Source organism: Macrobrachium nipponense, chromosome 9, assembly GCF_015104395.2.
Source record: "Macrobrachium nipponense isolate FS-2020 chromosome 9, ASM1510439v2, whole genome shotgun sequence".
Taxonomy (NCBI): domain Eukaryota; kingdom Metazoa; phylum Arthropoda; class Malacostraca; order Decapoda; family Palaemonidae; genus Macrobrachium; species Macrobrachium nipponense.
The window spans coordinates 95,281,708-95,305,100 of NC_061110.1; the positions used below are offsets into that span (position 1 = coordinate 95,281,708).

Consider the following 23,393-nt stretch of genomic DNA (forward strand, 5'->3'; position numbering starts at 1 on the left):
GTGCTGGGGCAGGGAGCTGAAACACATCCTTTTTAATCCTTTTTCCATGTTAGTTTTAAGTTTGAGTTTTTTGGTTGTACGAAGGAGGTTGCAGGAGGCAGCTCCTTCTTTCGTATACTAATGTTAGTATTTGGTTAGGTGATCGGTTGTGCTTGAGGCTCCTTGCAATTGGTAGTGATAGGCTCTGGCATGTAAGCGGGTTGATCCCCATTGACCAGATCCTGCTTGGATTCTGCCAAGTAAGTGGACTCAGTTCCCATTGGTAGACCCAAAGAGTTCTTCAGCCATAGGTCACGCCCTCGCTGAGACTCTTTAGGCAACGCAGACTAATAGACAGTAACTATCAAGTCTTCTGCCTAAATCAGGTAAGAACCAGAGGTTTATATTATGTATTCCTTTAACATGTGTTGTCCCCACTTTCTAAGTAAGTATGTGTCTCCCTCCACCACCAAGGGTGTCAATCAGCTAAGTATATATCTGGCAGGGAAGTTCATGTACAAAAATGATATTGTTAGTATACAATAAAGTTTTGTACATACTTACCTGGCAGATATATACGATTGATGGCCCGCCCAGCCTCCCCTCAGGAGACAGGTGGAAGAAAATAACCTGACAGAAAGGGGGACTGGTTCTTCACACCCGCCTCCCAGCGGCGGGTAGGTAGATCACCTGACTACCTGTAGCGTGTGCCGCGAGTTTTGAATTTTCTGTCGTGACGTCAGAGACCTAAGCTAAGTATATATCTGCCAGGTAAGTATGTACAAAACTTTATTGTATACTAACAATATCATATTACTGAGTATTATTTACTATCAGCAATAGTAAATACGATTAACTTTTGGTTTAAGGCCAGAAATATTGTGTACAGTTAGAGAGATTATTACACACTGTATGTACGTATTAGGCCTTATTTTGGGTGTATTTATGTTTGAGTGCTTGAGTTCAAGGACAGTAAACATGATCATTAAGGAGAAAGGTAAAATTTCCATCTGCAAACTTTAACAAGTGTAAGTGGAAGTTTTGGTTCAGGAATTCTCACTTGAAAATTTGGATCCTTTTTCTAGGATTAAAGAAAATATAAGAGTATTTTTAAGCACCATCCATGTAATTGTTGTGTTTAAATACTGTAATTTATTGTAGTGCTCTTAAGATTATTTTTGTTGGTCCACCTCATTTTATGTGGTGACTAATAAGAGACCCTGTCTTTTCTGAATGCAAGTATGCTGAAAACTTGACATTATTTCTTGCAGGTTGTGAGTATAATTGTGATAGTTGTGACATGTGCGTGCATCAGTCAACCTCAGTGGTTCCGATTGGATGGAGGGGGTTGTAGCATGCACACTGTCGGATTGTACTTATTCTTTCATCCTGGTAATTTTGAGCCCTTAAAGGGTACCGACATAGGTCCCTCAGCATCTCATGTAATATACTACACAAATGGAGAAGGTAAGAACACCTACATGTAATTGGTAAACTATTACATCGACATTCTTTATATTGTTGTGTCTTAGTATAAAGATGGACAGTGTAGCAAGAACCTTTGGATACTTGTGTACGCTTGGTTTTTCATAAAAGAAATGCAACAGATTTAACCATTTGCAGGTGATCAGAAATGTATCTTGTGAACTGAATATTCTTGTTTAATCTTTTAGGAGTAAAGTACCAAACAGTGTTAGAAAATTTTGTTTCATACAATGAACTTACCTGTCAGATATATACATAGCTAAGACTCTGTCGTCCCCGACAGAAATTCAAATTTCACGCCACTCGCTACCGGTAGGTCAGGTGATCTACCTGCCTGCCCTGGGCGGCAGGACTAGGAACCATTCCCGTTTTCTATCATATTTTCTCTGTCGCCGGTGGTATCAACATTGTTGTTACTACCTCCTGACTGGAATTCGCTTTTCAAGACTTTATTGATCATCTTTATTGGATTTCTTGGTGACGTACTGGATCGTTGTTTTGGCATTCGCTACTGTGGACTGGATTTGGACTTGCTTTTGATTTTTCTAATAGAATGTCTGATTCAAGTGTTAGTGTGAGAGTGTGTGTGAATGTAGGCTGCAAGGTGAGGATACCGAAGGCTTCGGTTGATCCTCACACTGTATGTCGTAAATGTAGGGGGTTTGACTGTTCTTTGGCTAACACCTGTATTGAGTGTGAAAAGTTGGATGCTAATGAATGGAAGACTCTAACTTCTTACTTGAAGAAGTTAGAGAGGGATAGGATTAGACGGGCTGCACAAAAGAGTGTGAGTACAAGGCCTATTGAGCCTTTTTCTGAGTCTAACTCTCCTTTTGTTAATGAATATGATTCTCCCTATGTATCTGAATCCTCACAGGCTTTGCATTCGGATTCGGCTTCTGAAATCGCCAATCTGAAGGCTACTCTTCGTAAAATGAAGACAAAGATGGCGGCCATGCAAGGTAAGGCTAGTGATTGTGAATTACAAGTGAAGTGAGTGTTCCCAGTGTTGTGGAGGGGGCGTCTGACCGTCCCTGCGATGCTCCCAGGCCTAGACCTCTTCCAAACTCACATACCCAGAGGAGTAGGAAAGTCGAAAGTCGTACGGAGGTTGTGGGGAATCCCCAACGGTCAGGCGTCCCTTCAGCAGGTTCTGTTTCGTTACAGTCTGCTCAGGACCGCTCAAATAGAAGCGTCCTACGAGATTGTTTCTCGTCGTCCGGTTCTCCTTCACCTAAATGAGGGTGGAAGGACTCGGATCTTTCTAGGCCACTGAAAAGGCATTGGAAAGAGCGCGCGTTCGACTCGAGCCCGGAGCGCTTCTCGGAGGAAGCTCCTTCTTCTATCAAGAAGGCTAAGCTGGTTTCGACGCCTCCTAGAGCTGTATTTGAGATCGCACTCCTTCGAGTTCTCCTGCTTCTTCTATTGAAGAGGACGCTGGGGTGGCTTCCAAGAGGATTTTGCTTGCAGTTCAAGAGCAGATTGCCTCTTTGGTTGGAGTTCTTTCAAGGGATCCCCCTCACAAGAAGGACGCTAGACTTCCTATTAAGAAGTCTCGTCTTCTTTCTCCAGCCAGAAGTGAAGCGTCCGCCAAACATGGGACGTCTTCCAGGCACGAAGAGTCGTACAAACGTCAGGATCTATCCGAGCGAGTTGCTCGAGATCAGGATACGCTCAGGCCTGAGGCGCCAGCCAGGCGCGAGGCGCCAGTTAGGCGTGAGGATTCAGCCAAGCGCGAGGCGCCAGCCAGGCGCGAGGAGTTTGCGTGAGCGCAGACAGCGCGAGACGTCAGCCAGGCGCGAGATGCCAGCCAGGCTACACGCTCCAGCCAAGCGTGAAGCGCCAGCCAAGCGCAAGGCGCAAGACAAGCGCGAGGCGCCAGCCAAGCGCGAGGAGCTGTTCAGGCACGAGAAGTCAAGCAGACGCGAGACTTCTTTTAGACGTGAGAGAGAGTCGGTTCACTCTATGAGCCCCTCTCCTAGTAGGAGTTTGTCACCAGTAGAGAGAGAACGGGATGAAGATCCTCTCGTTTTTCAGGCCGATTCTCCACAAGGTGGAGAAGGAGATTCGGAAGAAGAGGGTGACGGGAGAGAAGGAGTCTCGAACTATAAAGTTCTAACTGACCTTCTTTTACGAGAATACGGAGATTCTTTAACTCCTGCCGCTCCTCCTTCGCCTCGATCACTGTTTTGCGAGTGCGATTGTGCCTAAGTCTTCGTCGGTCTTGAAGATGAGACCTACGATCTCTATGAAGAGAGCGCTTCAGTCCTTAGACAAATGGATGTTGTCTAAGAAGGATCTAGGCAGGACCACCTTCTGTATGCCTCCAGCCATACTTTCTGGCAAGGAGATGGTTTAACTGGTACGAACTGGGGAGAACATGGGCCTTTCTCTTCCAGCGGCAGCCGAAGCGGACTTTTCAACCTTGGTTGACTCGTCAAGGAGACACGCTTTGAATGGAGCTCGCGTGTCTTGGGCTATTTCGGAGACGGATCATCTCCTCAAGGGACTCTTCCATATTTTGGAAGTGTTTAATTTCCTAGACTGGTCCCTTGGGGTGATGTCTAAGAAAGCTCATGACTCGGATGGTCTTGACCCCGAAGTCATTCTCAGTATTCTTGCTTGTATTGACAAGGCGGTACAAGACGGATCGGGAGAAATCTCCTCTCTTTTCGGAGCAGTACTCCTTAAGAAGAGGAGTATTTTTAGTTCATTCCTAACCAAGGCGGTTTCTCCCTCACAGAGAGCAGCCCTGGTTTTTGCTCCATGTCTGACTTCCTGTTTCCTTCTCAGTTAGTGAAGGACATTTCTCGATCACTGACTGAGAAGGCGACTCAGGATCTTCTCTGCAAACTGCAAGGAAGAAGAGACCTCTTGTTTCTGTTGACAAGAAAGGACCGACTTCTACGGTTCAGCCCTTTCGAGGAGGGCCTCTCTCCAGAGCTACCTCTAAGAGAAGAGGTCTTGAGAGGAGAGGTAAGGCTCTTCCCGTCCCTTTAAGAAAGGGAAGTGAGACAGACAGCCTCCAAACACAGTGGTGGCCAGGCTTCTCGAATTTGCAGACGCCTGGTCACTCATAAAACTCAGACGCCTCTTCCATGTCCATAATCAGGAAGGGATATCTTATCTCCTTCCAAGACAGTCCTCCACTAACGACCATTCCGCGGGAACTGTCAGCCAGATACAGGGACCCTGTACTGAGGGATACTCTTCATCTGATGGTGAATCAAATGTGGGACAAAAGAGCTATAGAACTGGTTCTAGAGCAAACTCTCCCGGGGTTTTACAATCGGCTTTTCCTGGTTGCGAAAGCCTCGGGGGGCTGGAGACCAGTTCTAGATGTCAGCGCTCTGAACAAGTTTCGTTCGAAAGGAGAAGTTCTCTATGGAGACTTCGGCCTCAGTCCTTGCGGCGTTACGTCAAGGAGATTGGATGGTGTCGCTGGATCTCCAAGACGCCTATTTTCATGTCCCGATTCACCCTTCGTCGAAGAAATACCTCCGTTTCATGACGGGGGGAAGGATCTTTCAGTTCAGGGCCTTGTGTTTCGGCCTATCCACAGCTCCTCAGGTCTTCACAAGCCTGATGAAGAATGTGGCGAGGTTTCTTCACCTCAAAGGCGTCAACATCTCTCTATATTTTGGACGATTGCTCATCAGGGCCAGAACAGAGAGACAGTGTTTGGAGGACCTTTCTTTGACCCTAGACCTGATAAAGGCGTTGGGACTACTCGTGAACCTCGAGAAGTCCACAGCTGATTCCAGACAGAACTTGGTCTATCTGGGGATTCAGATGGATTCTCGGGGTTTTCGAGTATTTCCTTCGCAAAAGAGAATCGTGAGAGGCTTGGAAAAAGTCTCTCTCTTCTTAGGGAAAGAACGAACTTCGGCGAGGGAATGGTTAAGCCTACTAGGCACCCTTTCCTCGCTCGAACAGTTCTTTCCTCTAGGAAGACTACATCTTCGCCCTCTTCAGTTTTTCCTAAGGAGATCGTGGAACTGGAAGACGGGACTTCTCTCCGACAGTTTTCTCCTTCCAATGGAGATGAAACCACACCCTGCAATGGTGGTTGTCCCCTCTAAAAGAGAACAAGGGAATTTCTCTGGAAGTTCCGAACCCAAGCCGAGTGTTGTATTCCGACGCATCGGAGAAGGGTTGGGGAGCAACACTAGGACCGAGAGAAGTGTCAGGCACCTGGAAGGCAGCACAGGTGTCCTGGCACATAAATTGCAAAGAACTTCTAGCAGTTCACTTAGCGCTAAAGTTCTTCGAACCCTTTGTGACGAACAGTGTGGTCCAAGTAAGAATGTGGACAACACTACAGCCCTGTCCTACATTCGGAAGCAGGGAGGAACACACTCAGTGCGCTTTACGAGATAGCAAGAGATCTGCTAATTTGGGCCTCACAAGAAACATCGCCCTCCTAACAAGATTGTTCAGGGGTACGAGAAACATCAGGGCGGACAGACTGAGCAGGAGAAGCCAGGTCCTCACCACAGAATGGACTCTTCATTCAGAGGTGTGTCAGAGTCTTTGGGTTTGGGATCTTTGGGGCACTCCTCACGTAAGATCTGTTCGCCACATTCCTTTTCCAAAAGGCTGGAAGTCTTTTGTTCAGTGGTGGAAGACCCAAGAGCTCTCGTGGTCGACGCCTTCCTTCTGGACTGGTCTCATGTGGACGTTGTACGCTTTCCCCCCTTTCAAAATCCTGGGACAAGTGTTGAGAAAGTTCGTAGCGTCCAACGGGACAAGGATGACCCTGATAGAACCCCGTTTTGGCCAGCACAACGATTGGTTTGCAGAGGTGCTGGAGTGGACAGTAGACTTCCCAAGATCCCTTCCAAAAAGGATGGGATCTTCTCAGACAGCCAACACTTCGAGAGGTTTCATCAAAACCTCCCCGCTCTCGCTCTGACTGCCTTTCGACTATCGAAAGACTTGTCAGAGCGAGGGGTTTCTCGCGAAGCTGCAAGCGCTATCGCTAGAAGCCCGCAGAGCTTCCACTAGACGAGTCTATCAGTCGAAGTGGGAGGTATTCAGAAGGTGGTGTAAGTCTAAGAAGTTTGTCCTCCTCCAGTACCTCTATAACCGAAATCGCCGATTTCCTATTGTTCTTGAGAGAGGTCCTCTCATTTGTCTGTATCGACAATCAAAGGATACAGGAGCATGCTGTCGGCAGTATTTAGAAACAGAGGCCTAGACATTGCTGACAATAAAGATCTGCACGACTTGATTAGATCGTTTGAAACGACAAAATCGAAGGAACTAACTCCACCCAGCTGGAACCTGGACGTAGTTCTCAAGTTCCTTTCGTCTTGACAGATTTTGAGCCTCCCCACGTAGCTTCGTTCAGGGATATAACAGAAATGCTTGTTTCTCCTCCTATCTTTGGCGACAGCCAAAAGAGTTGGGCGAACTTCATGCCCTAGAAGATGAAGTCGGCTTTAACAAGACTCGGCCTTTTGCTCGTTTAGAACTCTGTTTCTAGCGAACGAATGAAAATCCATCGAATCCCTGGCCCAAGAGATTCGAGATCAAGGCTTATCGAGTCTAGTAGGGAGAGAAACAGAGAGGTCCTCTTTGCCCGGTAAGAGCCTTGAAGTTCTTCTTACAAAGAAAGAACGAACAAATGGGAGGCTCTAGACAAAGTCTTTGGTGTTCGATTAAGGACCCCACAAGAATCATGTCTAAGAACGCATTAGCTTTTTCTTCATTAGGAAGCGTCATACGGATGCTCACAAGTTCTGTCCTGACGACTCTTTTCCGCTTTTAAGAGTAAAAGCCCATGAAGTTAGAGCAGTGGCGACGTCTCTCTCTTTTCAGAAGAATATGTCATTAAAGAAAATCATTGACACGACATATTGGCGGTGCAATTCAGTTTTTGCATCTCATATCTTAAAGACGTTCGCGTGAACCTACGAGAAATGTTTTTCTCTGGGACCATTTGTATCGGCGGATACAATACTGGGTACGGGAGCAAACACCATCCTTAAATTTGTACATACCTTCTACTAGATATGTTCTAGATTCCTGCTGACAAGAGGGGCTTGGTGGCGTGCACTGGCGGCCAGTCTCTGTTGTTCAGTAAGGAACTCTTGTGATATCTTTTAGGGAGTATTTAAATTTTTTTTTTGTTTTTTTTTGGGGGAAGAAATTTTTGTATAAATAAGTTTTCGTTTCGAGTTATGGGTTGTTTTGTTATGAGTTCGGGGATAACTCAGAGCAATTCTATATACGTAACCTCCCCGTTAACACGAGTTTCTGTTAACACGATTTCGATCTTACACGAGTTCAAAATCATACAGAAAAATTCTGCTAACACGTAATATTCGATGTTACACGATTTGAATTTTCCGCTGAGAGGCAAGAGCGCGGAAGATGTGCGAGAGTCTGACTCACCCCCCCACCTTTTCCCGCTCTCTCTCTCTTGCCTGCTGGTCTCAGTGTGAAGCCAGCCCTTGCAGTGAGAAGAGCCAATATATTCTAGCATTGGTTAACATAATAGTGCGTACTTTACTACAGGTAGTCGTCTACTTACGATGGCATTAGGTTCTGGCAGAGCTGTCGTAAATTGTCTTTCAGCATATTGAGTAAATTGAATCATGTTTGTGCTGTCTTTTTTTATTCTTTTTACCATATTCAAACACATGCGTGTAACATGTAACGTATTTGTTCGTTTGCATTTTCATTGACCAACTTACTAGCCTACATATACATTTTATATCATCCCAAAAATGTGCATGTATAGTACCTATACGTTTTAGCATCATGATCTTATCATGCTTGAACTCCTTGATTGATACTTACTCGTATTACTGTATTTAACATTTTTATTGCAGCATTCAGACCATCTGTCTGGTCTGTTTACATTTTCTTATCCGCCATTTGCATTGACAATCGGCTACACGTATTATATACATACTTTTATTTATTTATAGGTTTGAATTAAATGCATAATTTGTTATTATATTTGATTTATTTGCAAAACAGAAATACAAAATGAATTACTAAAATACGAATCTTACCATTTTCGAACAAATTTTACTTCTGAAAATATAAAACAAAACATCGTCTGCTGTTTTCTCTAGCGACCGTTTGTACTGTTGCCAACACGTCTATGTACGTACGTAGTATACACAAAGTTTTATTTAACAGTATGTAATTATTTTTTCTTTATAAATTTCCAGGCAAACTACAGTAATGCATAGATAGAATTGATTTACAGTACAGAAAAAACATGAACATACAGAAAAAATAAAAATTACGAAACATTTGAAATTTGCAAAAAAAAAAAAAAAAAAAAAATAATTGTCTGATGGTGGAATGGCTGGGGATCGTCCGGGTCATCCGATTCCGTGGTAGTACTACTAGTAGTGGGGACAGGGGTAGACCTGAGATGTTGGTTTAAACATAAACATGCTTAGTTTTGTTTGAATGGTCCGTTTTTTCTTCTCTTCATAAATTTCTCGGAGATGAGCGCGCTGACGGTAGCGGGAAAAAGTATCGTACGCGCGCTCGACGTATTTTAGCCAAATATAAAATTAAATATTATTGTATATTATTATATTGTAGCTGTCGTAAAGTCCGGTCTGTCATAAGTTGCATAGTTTCGTAAGTAGAAGACGACTACCTGTAATATAAAATATATAAATAAAGTGGTTTTTTTCTGGCCAAATCCCAAAATAGATTAAGTTCCCATTGCCCCTGGAACGCTAACCCCCTTATTTCCATTATTTCTTATGGAGAAATACTTCCCTGTTAACACGAATTCGGCTAACACGACATCTCCAGGAACGTAACCCTCGTGTTAACGGGGAGGTTACTGTACTAACATGGTGGTTAGGATCAGGTGGTCGGGATTGGTTATGCTCCTTCACAAGGTGTGTTGTCATAGAAGTGGTCCAGTACCCATTGACAAAGTCCTTTTAGGCCTGCCGAGTAAGCCGGTCTTTATACCCATCGACAGACCCACAAGAACTCTAGCCATAGATCTAATATCTCGCTAAAGTCTTGAGGTGATGCAGACTACCGGGCTACAGCCACGAAGTCTACCACCTATCAGGTAGGAACCAAGGTTTTTTCTTTTATACCTACAACATATGTTGTTTACCTGTCTATTCCATATTAGCTGTCTCTGACCCTCCACCAAAGGGTGCCAATCAGCTATGTATATATCTGACAGGTAAGTTCATTGTATGAAAATGATATTGTTATAATACAATAAAGTTTCATACATACTTACCTGGCAGATATATACGATTAATGGCCCACCCAGCCTCCCCGCAGGAGACAGGTGGAAGAGAGAAAATATGATAGAAAACGGGAATGGTTCCTAGTCCTGCCGCCCAGGGCAGGCAGGTAGATCACCTGACCTACCGGTAGCGAGTGGCGCGAAATTTGAATTTCTGTCGGGGACGACGGAGTCTTAGCTATGTATATATCTGCCAGGTAAGTATGTATGAAACTTTATTGTATTATAACAATATCATTTTAGTATGGGTTTTGAGATTTGAAGAGAACACTGATATAGTTTTTAAAATGTTTAAATCTTCAAATCTGTGTAACTCATATGTTAATAGCTAACATTGATTGGTTAATGGAAAGAATGCGAAAGATTAAGAGAAGTAAATGTAAATATTACATGAAGCTCAGAGTATTTTGAAATGATCAACTAAGCAACCAGATAGTGGAGAAACAGCACAAAAAATCATCTAGTCTAACCACCATCTAAATATTTGTACATCTCGGTCTGTTACCAAGGTAGTTATTTTAAATCACTGATATGCTTATGGCAGAGATAGCAAGATTAGTGTGCTTCAATACTTAAAAATCATATTGCAATACACTTCCTGAACACCTGAATTAGCCCTGGTCACTGACCAGCCCGAACTATATCCCCACATATCTACCCACTAAGTGGGTAATTTTAACTGTTAGCGTTACCAACGCTGCAGGTAAAATCTAGTCAAATGAGTTACCTGTGTTACCGTTGGCAACGCTGCCGGAAATACCGGCCACCAGTGGCCTGTCCCCTTATTCCTCAATTGTTTTTTGTTCGCCATGCTGTGCGGATCAGTCCCACATCAGGCGAACTTTTGGTCATTTAGCGCGACCCCACTCAAAGAGTTTTCGCATTTTGTTTACAAACTACAATTTCTCCCGTTTCACTTTGGATAGCTACGTACTTTGTACTCGCTATGGATAAGTTAAGAAATAAACGTCGTCGCCGTCTGCAAACGCCTCTGCTTCTGCTTTATCTACAGTTCGACGATCGAGCCTTCTACTGCTGGATATGTTGGTTCTCATCGGCTCTAAAATAACGTCGTCGCCGTCTGCAAACGCCTCTGCTTCTACTTCATCTAGAGTTCGACGATCGAGCCTTCTACTGCTCGATATGTTGGTGCTCATCGGCTCTGCACGCCCTTCAAGCGTAGGATGAGTAGTACCCGCACACAGGATCGATGCTCTTTTCGTTATTTCGTGTAGGAAGGTTCAGTGCAATACTAGTTAGAGATGTTTGTCTTGGTCAGGAGACAACGAAACATTAGTTAGTTATTCAAGAAACTAGTGGACAGGTTATCATGTAGTATGTTAAGCATATTTCTAGCCTGACTAGTAATTTAACCAAAATAGAGATAGTGGTACTAGTAGTATAGTGAATTCTAATCGTTCTTTTTCAGCCCTCCTGCCTGTTCCAGAACCAGCCCTAACGGGTGCTGGGGGTAATGGAGAACCGCAAGCCTCTGAGTGGGTAGTCTGTTCTGCCCCCCCGCCCCCCGCCGGAGCAGGCAGTGTTGGCAGCAGATTTCCCCTCCCCTCGATTTGTAAGTTTCATACAATCAACTTACCTGTCAGATATATACATAGCTAAGACTCCGTCGTCCCCGACAGAAATTCAAATTTCGCGCCACTCGCTACAGGTAGGTCAGGTGATCTACCGGCCTGCCCTGGGTGGCAGGACTAGGAACCATTCCCGTTTTCTACTCATATATTTTCTGTCGCCGGTGGTATCAACATCGTTGCTGCCACCTCTTGACTGGAATTCGCTTTTCTAGACAATTGATCATCTTTTTGTGGACTTTTGGTGACGTACCTGGATCGTTGTTTTGGCATTCGCTACTGTGGACTGGATTTGGACTTGCTTTTGATTTTTCTTCAGAATGTCTGATTCAAGTGTTTGTGTGAGAATGTGTGTGAATGTAGGCTGCAAGGTGAGGATACCGAAAGCTTCGGTTGATCCTCACACTGTATGTCGCAAATGTAGGGGTTTTGATTGTTCTATTTCTAACACCTGTCATGAGTGTGAGAGGTTGAATGTTGAGGAATGGAAGACTCTAACTTCTTACTTGAAGAGTTAGAAAAGGGATAGAGTCAGAAGGGCTGCATCTAAGATTGCGGGTAGTAGTACAAGGCCTATTGAGCCTTGATAATTCTAACTCTTCTAATTATTAGATTCTGTATCAGGACCCTCACTGGCCGTACATTCAGATTCGGCATCGGAAATTGCTGAACTGAAGGCTACTCTTCACAGGATGAGATCCAAAATGGCTACCATGAAAGGTAAGGACTGTGAAAGTGATTTTAGTGAAGTGAGTGTCCCCAGTGTTGTGGAGGGGGCGTCTGACCGTCTCTGCGACGCTCCCAGGCCTAGACCTCTTCCAAGCTCCCAAGCCCAGAGGAGAAGGAAAGTCGAAAGCCGTACGGAGGTTGTGGAGAATTCCCCCCGGTCAGGCGTCCCTTCAGCAGGTGCTGTATATAGACAGCCTGCTCAGGACCGCTATCGAAAAAGCGTCCTCAGAGAGTGTTTCTCTTCGTCCGCTTCTCCCTCTCCTAAACGAGGGTGGAAGGATTCGGACTTGTCCAGGCCCCGAAAAGGCACTGGAGAGATCCTGTTTTGGATTCAAGCCCAGAACGCTTTTCGGAAGAAGCGCCTCCTTCTATCAAGAAGGCGAAGAGGGTTTTGCCGTCCCATGATGGGGGCAACACGCCTTCGAGGTCTCCCTCTCCCGTTCAAGAAGACGCAGGAGAAGCGTCCAAGAGGATCATTTTGGCGGTGCAGGAACAGCTTTCCGCCTTAGTAGGAGTCCTTTCGAAGGATCCTCCTCGTAAGAAAGACGTCAGACTGCCGGTCAAGAAGACTCGTCTTCCTTCTCCCACCAGGAGTGAGGCTCCTGTGAGACGTGAGTCTTTTGAGAACTCAGATAGAGATCGTGGAAGATTTTGATTCGCCAGGCAAGCGCGTCGCGCCAGCCAAGCGCGAGGCGTCCTACAGACGAGAAGCGTCCTCTAAGAGAGAGTCAGACAAGCGAGAAACGCATTACAGACGAGAGGATTCTCCCAGATGGGATACGTCTGCCAGATCAGCAGCTTCAGCCGAGCGCGAAGTAACAACCAGGCTGAGCAATTCAGGCCAAGCGTGAGGCTCTAGACAAGCATCTGTCACGCAAGGATGTGACACCAGGAAGACGCGAGACTTCAACAAGGCACGAGGCGTCCAGTCAGGCGCGAGACTTTTGAGAGGTGCGAGGCCCCAGTCCAGGCCGCGAGGCGCCAGCCAAGCGCGAAGAGTCAGTCAGGCGCGAGACCGCCAGCCAAGCGCGAGGATCCTGCCAGGCGCGAGGCGCCAGCCAGCGCGAGGCGTAGCCAGCGCGAGCGCAGCCAGCGCGAGCCGCCAGCCAGGCGAGAGCCAGTCAAGCATAGGAGCAGTCAGCTTTAGGAGCTCTACTCTCTTAGCCCCTCTCCTATTAGGAGTTTGTCCCCAGTGAGAGAGTTGTTTGAACAGGAGACCGGAACGGGAAGTGGCCTCTCCTACTGATCCGATTATGGAAGAGGAATCAGAGGACGAGTCTCATGGTAAAGAAGGACTGTCGAACTACAAAGTTTTGACAGCTCTCCTTTCTCCAGGAATCGGAGATGCATTGATCCCTGCCGCTCCTCCTTCGCCTCGTTCACTTTTTTCATGCTCGAAGACTCTGAAATCGTCGGCTTTCTTGAAGATGAGCCGACGATTTCTATGAAGAGAGCTCTGCAATCGCTGGATAACTGGATGCTAACTAAGAAAGAGCTAGTAAGGACAGTCTTTTGCATGCCTCCCCCTAGACTTCGGGCAAGAGGGAGGGTTTTGGTACCATACTGGGAGAAATATGGGTCTCACTCTCCCAGCTCAGCTGAAGCTGACTTTTCCAGTCTGGTAGACGCATCCAGGAGACATAGCCTTCACACGCTAAGATTACTTGGGGTCTTTCAGAGTTGATCAATCTCCTCAAGGGACTTTTTCACATTCTAGAAGTCTTTAACTTCCTAGATTGGTCCCTTGGGGTGATGTCCAAAAAGAAGGCTCATGCCCCTGAAGGGCTAGAACCGGATGTACTCCTGGCAATTTTGTCATGTATTGACAAGGCGGTGCAAGGAACGGCTCAGGGGAAGTTTCTTCCTTATTGGAGCAGGTCTCTTGAAGAAGAGATCTGTGTTTAGCGCTTTCCTTGACGAAAGCAGTTTCACATTCACAAAGAGCAGCTTTGTTATTCGCCCCTCCCTAGGTCTGATTATTTCTGTTCCCGTCACAGTTGGTGAAGGATATTTCCTTCCCGATCTCTGACGGAGAAAGCGACTCAAGATCTTCTCCTGCAATCGTCCAGAAGAAGAGACCAGTGATGGTGGGAGAAAAGAAAGTGGCGTCTACTCCTGTTCGGCCCTTTCGAGGTGGCCCCTCCCACTTAAGAGTTACCGCTAAAAGGAAAAACGACCGAGAAGAGGAGGGTCGAGCCTCGTTCCGCCCCTTTAAAAGGGGCAAAGTGAAGTGGCGCTCCTCCAAACACCAGTAGGTGCCAGCTCCGGGGATTTGCGGAAGCCTGGACTCGCATCGACACAGACCCTGGTCGATGTCGGTTCGGGGTTCTTCAGAAGGGAATATCCTCATTCCGTTTCCTGGACAATCCTCCCCTGACGTCAACTCCGAGGGAATTGTCCGCCAATTACAAGGACCCTGTGTTGAAAGATACTCTTCAACAAATGGTGGATCAGATGTGGGACAAGAGAGCTATAGAACTTGTGCTGGATCAAAAGCTCCCCGGGGTTTTACAATCGTCTTTTCTTGGTTGCGAAAGCCTCGGGGGCTGGAGACCAGTTCTGGACGTCAGCGCTCTGAACAAGTTTGTTCAAAAACAGAAGTTCTCCATGGAAACCTCTGCTTCAGTCCTGGCGGCTCTTCGCCAAGGGATTGGATGGTGTCTCTGGATCTCCAGGACGCCTATTTTCACGTCCCGATCCATCCTTCGTCGAAGAAGTACCTCCGTTTCATGACGGGGGGAAGGATCTTCCAATTCAGAGCCTTGTGCTTCGGCCTGTCGACGGCGCCTCAGGTTTTCACGAAACCTTTTGAAAAATGTGGCGAGATGGCTTCATCTGAAAGGAATCAGTATATCTCTATACCTAGACGACTGGCTTATCAGAGCAAAGTCAGAGGAACAGTGTTTGGAGGACCTGGACTGTGACACTAACCTAATAAAGACTTTAGGATTACTCGTGAACCTCGAGAAGTCCCCAACTGATCCCCAGCCAGAACTTGGTCTATCTGGGGATTCGGATGGATTCTCGGGTTTTCGAGTATTTCCTTCTCAAGAGAGACTAGCGAGAGGTTTAGAAAAATGTCTCTCTCTTCCAAATAAGGAAGGAACGGACTTCGGCGAGGGAATGGTTGAGCCTGTTAGGGACCCTTTCCTCGCTCGAACAGTTCTTTCATCTAGGAAGACTTCATCTCTGTCCTCTTCAGTTCTTCCTCAGAAGTTCGTGGAACATGAAGACAGGACTCCTCTCGGACTTTTTCCCATTCCAGATCTGATAAAACGACATCTAGAATGGTGGTTACTCCCACTGAGGGAAAACAAGGGTATTCCCTGGGAATACAGAGCCCAAACCTTGTATTGTTTTCCGACGCGTCGGAAAAGGTTGGGGAGCAACTTTGGGAAAGAGAGAAGTGTCAGGCACTTGGAATGCTCTTCAAGTGTCCTGGCACATAAACTGCAAAGAACTGCTAGCTGTACACCTAGCTCTAAAGAGCTTCGAACCGTTTGTATGCAAACAAAATAGTACAAGTGAATGCGGACAATACAACCGCTCTGGCATACATTCGGAAGCAAGGAGGTAACTCACTCGTATGCCCTTTACAAACTCACAAGAGAACTGCTGTTGTGGACATCCCAAAGGAACATCTCTCTCTTGACGAGGTTCGTTCAGGGAGTAAGGAACGTACGAGCGGACAGGCTGAGCAGGAGGAACCAGGTCCTTCATACCGAGTGGACCCTCCACTCAGAAGTTTGCCTCAAGCTCTGGTCTCTTTGGGAACTCCTCATGTCGACCTCTTTGCCACGTTTCCTCTCCTCTCGAGGAGACTGGAAGTCTTCTGTCAGTAGTAGAAGATCCCAGAGCTCTAGGCATAGACGCTTCCTACTAGATTGGTCTCAGGTAGACGTTTACGCATTTCCCCCATTCAAGATTCTGGGGTGGGGCAAGTACTCAGGAAGTTTGTGACTTCAAATGGGACAAGAATGACCCTGATAGCCCCCTTTTGGCCAGCTCAAGAATGGTTTTCCAGAGGTACTGGAGTGGATAGTAGACTTCCCCAGATCCCTTCCACAAAGGAGGGATCTTCTCAGACAGCCACTTCGAGAGGTTTCATCAAAACCTGCCCCGCTCATCGCTCTGACTGCCTTTCGACTATCGAAAGACTTGTCAGAGCAAGAGGCTTTTCTAGTAAAGCAGCAAGCTCGATCGCTAGAGCCCGGAGAACTTCCACTATCCGGGTTTACCAATCCAAGTGGGAAGTTTTTAGAAGGTGGTGTAAGTCAAAGAAGTTGTCCTCCTCCAGTACCTCTGTAACAGAAATAGCTGATTTTCTGTTATTTCTGAGAGAAGAATCGCAGCTCTCCGTAGCCACGATAAAGGGCTATCGAAGTATGCTATCGGCCGTCTTTAGGAATAGAGGCTAGATTTGGGAAACAAAATAAGGATCTGCATGATCTGATTAGGTCGTTTGAGACCAAGAAGTCTAGAATTACTTCTCCCCCTAACTGGAATCTAGACGTAGTGCTGAAGTTCTTGGCTTCAGAGAGATTTGAACCCCTACATTTGGCCTCGTTTCGTGATATAACGAGAAAATGTTTATTCCTTTTGTCACTGGCGACGGCAAAAAGGGTTAGCGAACTGCACGCCCTTAGTGACAAAGTCGGGTTCAATATAGATTCAGCCATCTGTTCCTTCAAGGAATTATTCTTGGCGAAGAACGAAAATCCTTCGAACCCCTGGCCGAGAAACTTCGAAGTAAAAGGATTATCGGGTCTCGTCGGCAGGGAACCAGAGAGGTCTCTTTGCCCAGTAAGGGCATTAAAGTTTTACTTACAGAAAAAGGAACAGTTGGGAGGTTCTAGACAAGGCCTTTGGTGCTCAGTGAAGGATCCATCAAGACCTATGTCTAAGAATGCCTTAGCCTTTTTTGTCAGGAACGTAATTATGGACGCTCATAAGGCTTGCACGGATGATTCTTTAAAACTCCTGAGAGTAAGAGCTCATGAAGTAGAGCAGTGGCGACGTCTCTCTCTTTTCAGAGAAATATGTCGCTGAAGAATATCTTGGAAGCGACATATTGGAGATGTAATTCTGTGTTTGCGGCTCACTATTTGAAGGACGTGTGTGTGACCTATGAAAAATGTTTTTCATTAGGTCCTTTTGTGTCTGCGGGCACAATCCTGGGTACAGGAGCTTACAACAATCCTTAAAATTTTTTTTTTTTTTTTTTTTTTTTTACTACTTAAGTCTAATAGATATGTTCTAGACTTTCTGCTGAACAAGTGCAGTTGCCGCACAAGCGGCCATCACTTCAGTTCAGTAAGGAACTCTTGTGATATCTTGTAATAGATAAAATTTTTTTTTGAAATTATTGTGTGCTTGTGCATTGTGGTTTGAGTTACGGTTGTTGCGAAGAGTTGGGGATAACTCGGAGCAATTTTTTAATACTAACATGGTGGTTAGGATCAGGTGGTCGGGATTGGTTGTGTGCTCCTTAATAAGGTGTGTTGTCATGTAAGTGGATCAGCACCCATTGACAAAGTCCTTTCAGGCTCTGCCGAGTAAGTGGATAAAGACCCCTTCGGCAGACCACAAGAATTCTTGGCCATAGATCACATATCTTCGCTAAAGTTTCTTGAGGTGATGCAGGACTACGGGGAAAACAGTCACGAAGTCTACCACCTATCAGGTAGGAACCAAGGTTTTTAATTTATACCTACAACAGATGTTGTTTACCTGTCTATTCCAGTAGTAGCTGTCTCTTACCCTCCACCGAAGGGTGCCAATCAGCATGATATATTGACAGGTAAGTTGATTGTATGAAAATGATATTGTTATAATACAATAAAGTTTCATACATACTTACCTGGCAGATATATACGATTAGGGCCCACCCAGCCTCCCCGCAAGGAGACAGGTGGAAGAGAAAATATATGAGTAGAAAACGGGAATGGTTCCTAGTCCTGCCACCCAGGGCAGGCCGGTAGATCACCTGACCTACCTGTAGCGAGTGGCGCGAAATTTGAATTTCTGTCGGGGACGACGGAGTCTTAGCTATGTATATATCTGCCAGGTAAGTATGTATGAAACTTTATTGTATTATAACAATATCATTTCTCAGGATGATAAAAATTTAGGTCAGATACAGACGAGTAGGGATAATAGGCTAAATAGTGTTTAGCAAGAGAAGTGCAGGCTTCTTACGGTCGGTTTTCTATTATAAGTAGTAATATATAGAGGGACTGTGTCCTTAGAGCCTCTTTGGGTTTTCCTGCTTCGAGTTCCTTGCATCAGAAGCTTTTAGGCCATGGTTGGTCGTTCAGATCTGGTTTCGGGTCTGTCGGGTTCTGAAGGGTTGAATACTGATCCTTCGTCTTTAAGGTTACTTTCCTCTACTTATACAATAGGGTAATTTTTAATATCAACTAATTCTCTGTTCAATGCATATTGACTTACGATAATTCGGTATGTAGAGAAATCGAATAATTTAACTACGGCTAGCCTAGTGTTCACGATGATATATCGTATGTATATATAGTAGCCTAGCCTAGCCAAAAGTATTCGTTGTACTACATATCGATAGAGTGATTTTATAGTGGCTAACGCTTTAGGCTCAAGGCATTCTGACTACGGATACATAATTCAGTACAGGTGTAATTGAAATGAACGAGAATCCGATCTTAGTATAATTCAATATGAATGTAATCGAACAGAATGAAGATCAGATTCTGTCCGACTAAAGCATTAATTGTATTGTATGTATCATCATATTAGCGTAGTATTAATACTAACTCGGCAGTCATTCACGCTCTGGAATCAGCTGATGGCGAATACGGGTTTGCGTCGCTGTATCCACCTCATTCTTGTCCTGATTGGCTATAGCGTAACTAACGTAACAACTCTTCCTCACTTAGGCCATGTTTGTCGTCTTGAAGGAGACGTGTTTTCAACTATGTTGAACATTTAACATAGTCAATAATGGTATCTTGTGGCATATAATCAGATGTCAGATATAAGGAATTCGTTTGTATGACGTCTTCATACGTTTAACAGACTAATTGCCATCAGTAATTACATTGTGCTTATGTCAATTACAGTTACAAAAGAATTACCAGTCATATTATCAAATTACAGCGACAACTGAAATTAATATTTGGCTTAATAAAGTTGATTTAATTACGTACCTTAAAATATGTAATTTATTACTTTTCAATTAAATTACAATTACACAAGCTTGTCAAAACAGCACTGTTGTAAGGAGGTATGGCTTAGACAGACAATGATGCCGGCTAGTCTATTTCCTTGGCTCCAGATTCAACCATATCACTTGGTCTCGGCTAATGTTTTTGTTCCTAGTTAGCACATGAATATCTGGATACTTAACTTATGAAACGAAGTCATACTGTTCGTCTTACGATGTAATTTAAGGCCAAAAAATTTGACGAATATGTCTCATTGGAAGCTAGTTTTTCCCTCAGGTTAGATAGCGTAAATTTAGCGATTCCGTTCGTTTTCACTCGTTTTCATAGGTATTACGAACCTTATACTTGATTAATCCTTGTTGGTGTGAAAACAACAGTAAATGAGCTCTTTCATGCTATTACTTTCTTTTACCACGGCTGCGTTTGAATTCATACAAAAGCTTGGGACCTCTATCCAGGTTGCTGATGCACGTAATTTTGCCTTATCAGCTTCAGCTACATTTATAACATGAATACAGTAATTACCGTCGCACGCGGATGAATACAATAAACGGATGCTGTTATCGGATTCGATTACTGGCACTCGCAGATCAATACAATAAAGTGATGTTGCTATAGGATTCGATCGTATTAGCAACAAGTTCTCGTTCAGTTGTTCATAGCAGTACGCAGTTATACGAGTATATTATCATTAAGATAATACCTTTTAACTTAGAAGAGGGTGCAAATTTATGGAGGTGGAGATGTTAGACGGTTGTAATTCTCTCTCTCTCTCTCACTTTCCTGATTTCATATTCTCTCTACTCAAACTGTTTTTTCCACCCTCTCCTAACACTTGACTCATTGTGCAACAGAGGTTTTTCTTCCTGTTACACCTTTTCAAACATTTTTCTGTCAATTTCCCTTCAGCGCTGAATGACCTCATAGTTCCCAATACTCGGCCTTGGGCCTAAATTCTATTTTCATACAATCAACTTACCTGTCAGATATATACATAGCTAAGGCTCCGTCGTCCCCGACAGAAATTCAAATTTCGCGGCACACGCTGCAGGTAGGTCAGGTGATCTACCGTCCTGCCCTGGGTGGCAGGATTAGGAACCATTCCTGTTTTCTATCATATTTTTTCTGTCGCTTGGAATGTAAACAACGTTTGCAGTTCCTCCTGACTTGATTTTTGGATTTCATCGCCATCGATCTTCTGGGCTATCTTTTGCAGGGAAGTACTGGATCTTTGGTTCGGCATACGCATATTAATTTGTTTTGATAACTTTGGCTTCGAAAATTTCGAAGAATTGTTTACTTGTAACTACCGAACTTTTCGGTAGACAATCACATAGTTTGCAAGAAGGAAAATTTTAATATTTATTCATAATAACGTGTAGTAAATGTTAGAATTGATTGAGCTAACTTCCTTCTTGACGATGTAAGGAAACAATAGTTACGCTTCCTTTAGAAGTTTATATAGCTCTCGTACTAACGAGCAGTTAGAGCATTAACATTACTAGTAGTGTGGTATCCTCATCTCCTTCTTACTTCACAGAATCTTCAAATTCATATTGCAATTTGAAGACAAAGGAATGTAGCTCAAAATACGAGCTATTGAAAGGTAAGAAGTGATTTTACTGTTAGTGCAGTGGAGGGTGCGTTCTGTTCGGCTCTGTTTCGCTCCCAGGCCTAGACCTCTTCCAAGCTCACATACCCAGAGGAGAAGGAAAGTCGAAAGCCTTACGGAGGTTATGGAGAATCCCCACCGATCAGGCGTCCCCTCGGCAGGATCTGTAGAACGTCCCAGACTGCCAAGTTTCGCCATTGGAAAGGCGTCCTAATTAGTAGAGGGTGCGTTCGATCGGCTCTGTCTCGCTCTCAGGCCTAGACCTCTTCCAAACTCACAAGCCCAGAGGAGAAGCAAGTCGAAAGCCTTACGGAGGTTATGGAGAATCCCCCCAACGATCGGGCGTTCCCTCGGCAGGATCTGTAAAACGTCCCAGACTGCCAGGGATAGCCATTGCAAAGGCAGCCTTTAAAAAGTGCGTCTGTTCTTCCGTTTCTTCATCTTACATCCGAAAAGACGAAGAATGTACATGTTAGAAGTTCGGACGATCTGGCTCGTTCTCTGAATAAGAGAACACTGACTCACTGAGCGAGAGGCTGAGAGCCAGCCAGCAAGCTAGCGCGAGCCACGTTCCAACAGCCATCAGCGAGCCGCGTTCCAACAGACTAGCGCGAGCCGCGTTCCAACAGACTAGTGCGAGCCTCGTTCATACAGATAAACGCGAGCCGCGTTCCAGCAACTGAGTGCGAGCCGCGTTCCAGAACTTTTTCTTGGCGCAAGGCGCCTTCAAAGAGAAAACAGACGGCTTAACTAAGGAGCCTTATAGTAGAATGGCAATCAGTAGGATGCTTCCATTGAACGTTTTTCTGGCAAGAGGCTCGTATAACAAGACTAGAGGCGCTCGGATCTATTAGGGCGCACGGGACCTTCCACGCAAGCGGAACGTTCCAGGAGCGAGTCTCTTTCTAGCGTGCGGAACATTCCAGGCGCGCGGAACTATCAGACGCCAGGCGCTAGGCGCAAGGATCCAGACGCCAGGCGTCAGAAGATTTCAAAAAATCTTCATTAGAGAGAGAGGTCAGTCGCGAGACTCCTCTTTGAATTTTTAACTTGAACAACTTTCCCCTGGCAAATGTGCAAGATGTCGCACAGGCGGCCGTTGCTTTTGTCAGAAGGATTCTGATACTAAGAGAAGCCCCTTTTCATTATTCAGAAGACTCCTTTGTTAGGCAGTTCCTCTCAATGCGGACTCTCTCTCCTTCATCCATGCTCTTCCCTCGTTTTGAGGAGGCAAGAGCTTTGGGAGTTTTTCTTAAGATCTCATCGATGTTTGGGTATGATGGCGGATAGAAAATATCCTTCCGTAAACCCTAGTGATGAACAGGAATTCTGTCTCTTCCGCGATTTATGTAGAAATCACGAAGATTTAAAGAGTTCCTTTGATTAACTTCGTTCCTTAAGGATACATATATATATACTCTTTCTATCGTTCTATTAACGAAAAGAACGAAGATAGTAGAAGGTAGTAGAGTTTCTGCTGTATGAGAATACGATACGGTCAAATCATAAACACATACCGTAGTTACTTCTTTTCTGTGCAACTCAATTACAAGTATCCTTCTACGTCTTTCCTAGGAAGGACTACGCTTAAAGGGATTGTTAAGACTGCACCTACTTAGCTTCTAGATTTATCGAAGTCTTGTTTCGCTTAAATATGCTTTAATAAGAACTTCCTGAAGTTCGATAATAGTTTTATTAAATTCCTTTATTAATTGGAGTAGCTGGCAACTCTGGAAGAGTAAGCGGGGACTGCTTTCGCTGAGAGCCTGTGACCAACGCAGTACGCCAGGGCTGCCATTCGTACGATAATTATCGTACATGTACGATTAAACTGCCTCTGGTACGATGTACGATACCAGATCCTACTATCGTACATTTTATACGATAATTCTGGCATTTGTGTATTTTCAGATTATTATAAAGCATTTTTTTCAAGATTAAATGTTTCCAACAGAAAATTATGAAAATGTAAAGTGATAATTTCCCTTAGGATATGTAGATAAATGTGTTTTGAGATTATTGAGATAGGTAGGTTCATTGTATTGGTACTGTGCATATTTTCATCACCCTCTACCAGTGTTGAGATCGTCAGAAATTTCTGGAGATCTGAAATTTTTAAGTATTGTCAGAATTTAAGAAATTACAGCAGAATCGTCATAAATTTCAAATGTTTTGTCAGTTTTTCTCAGATTTGTATAAATTTTCTACATAAATCTAAATATATATATGTAAATGCATCCAGACCTATTAAAAAATAATAGATTTAATTATTTCAAGTTTTATTAAACAACATTTTCCACAGAAATTGGATGAAGAGAGAGAAAGAGATTATCTGAGAGCTTTAATTGTTTCAGACATGTTGGAGCTTGAAGGTTGGTTTTAATTGCAGGGCGGAGGTAAAGTAGATTAATACAGTGTTGTCAAATTTTCAAAATTCGTTGTTTTTGAAGACCTTTGCCAAATGTACTGTATCTGATATGGTGAAGACGTTTTCTAATCTCATTTAATGACCTTGACCCAACCATACGAGACAAAAGCACCCAGGCTAAGGA

The 23,393-nt window shown here is 44.4% G+C and overlaps 1 protein-coding gene across 1 annotated transcript in view; it reads left to right on the plus strand.

Annotated features, from left to right (window-relative positions):
- LOC135218660 (transmembrane protein 127-like) overlaps positions 1 to 23,393 on the plus strand; it is a gene marked incomplete in the record, with an annotated part of 67,128 nt that overhangs the window by 4,397 nt on the left and 39,338 nt on the right. The window contains 1 exon segment of the mRNA XM_064255107.1: positions 1,251 to 1,446. Within this exon segment, the coding sequence (XP_064111177.1) occupies positions 1,251 to 1,446 (196 nt within the window).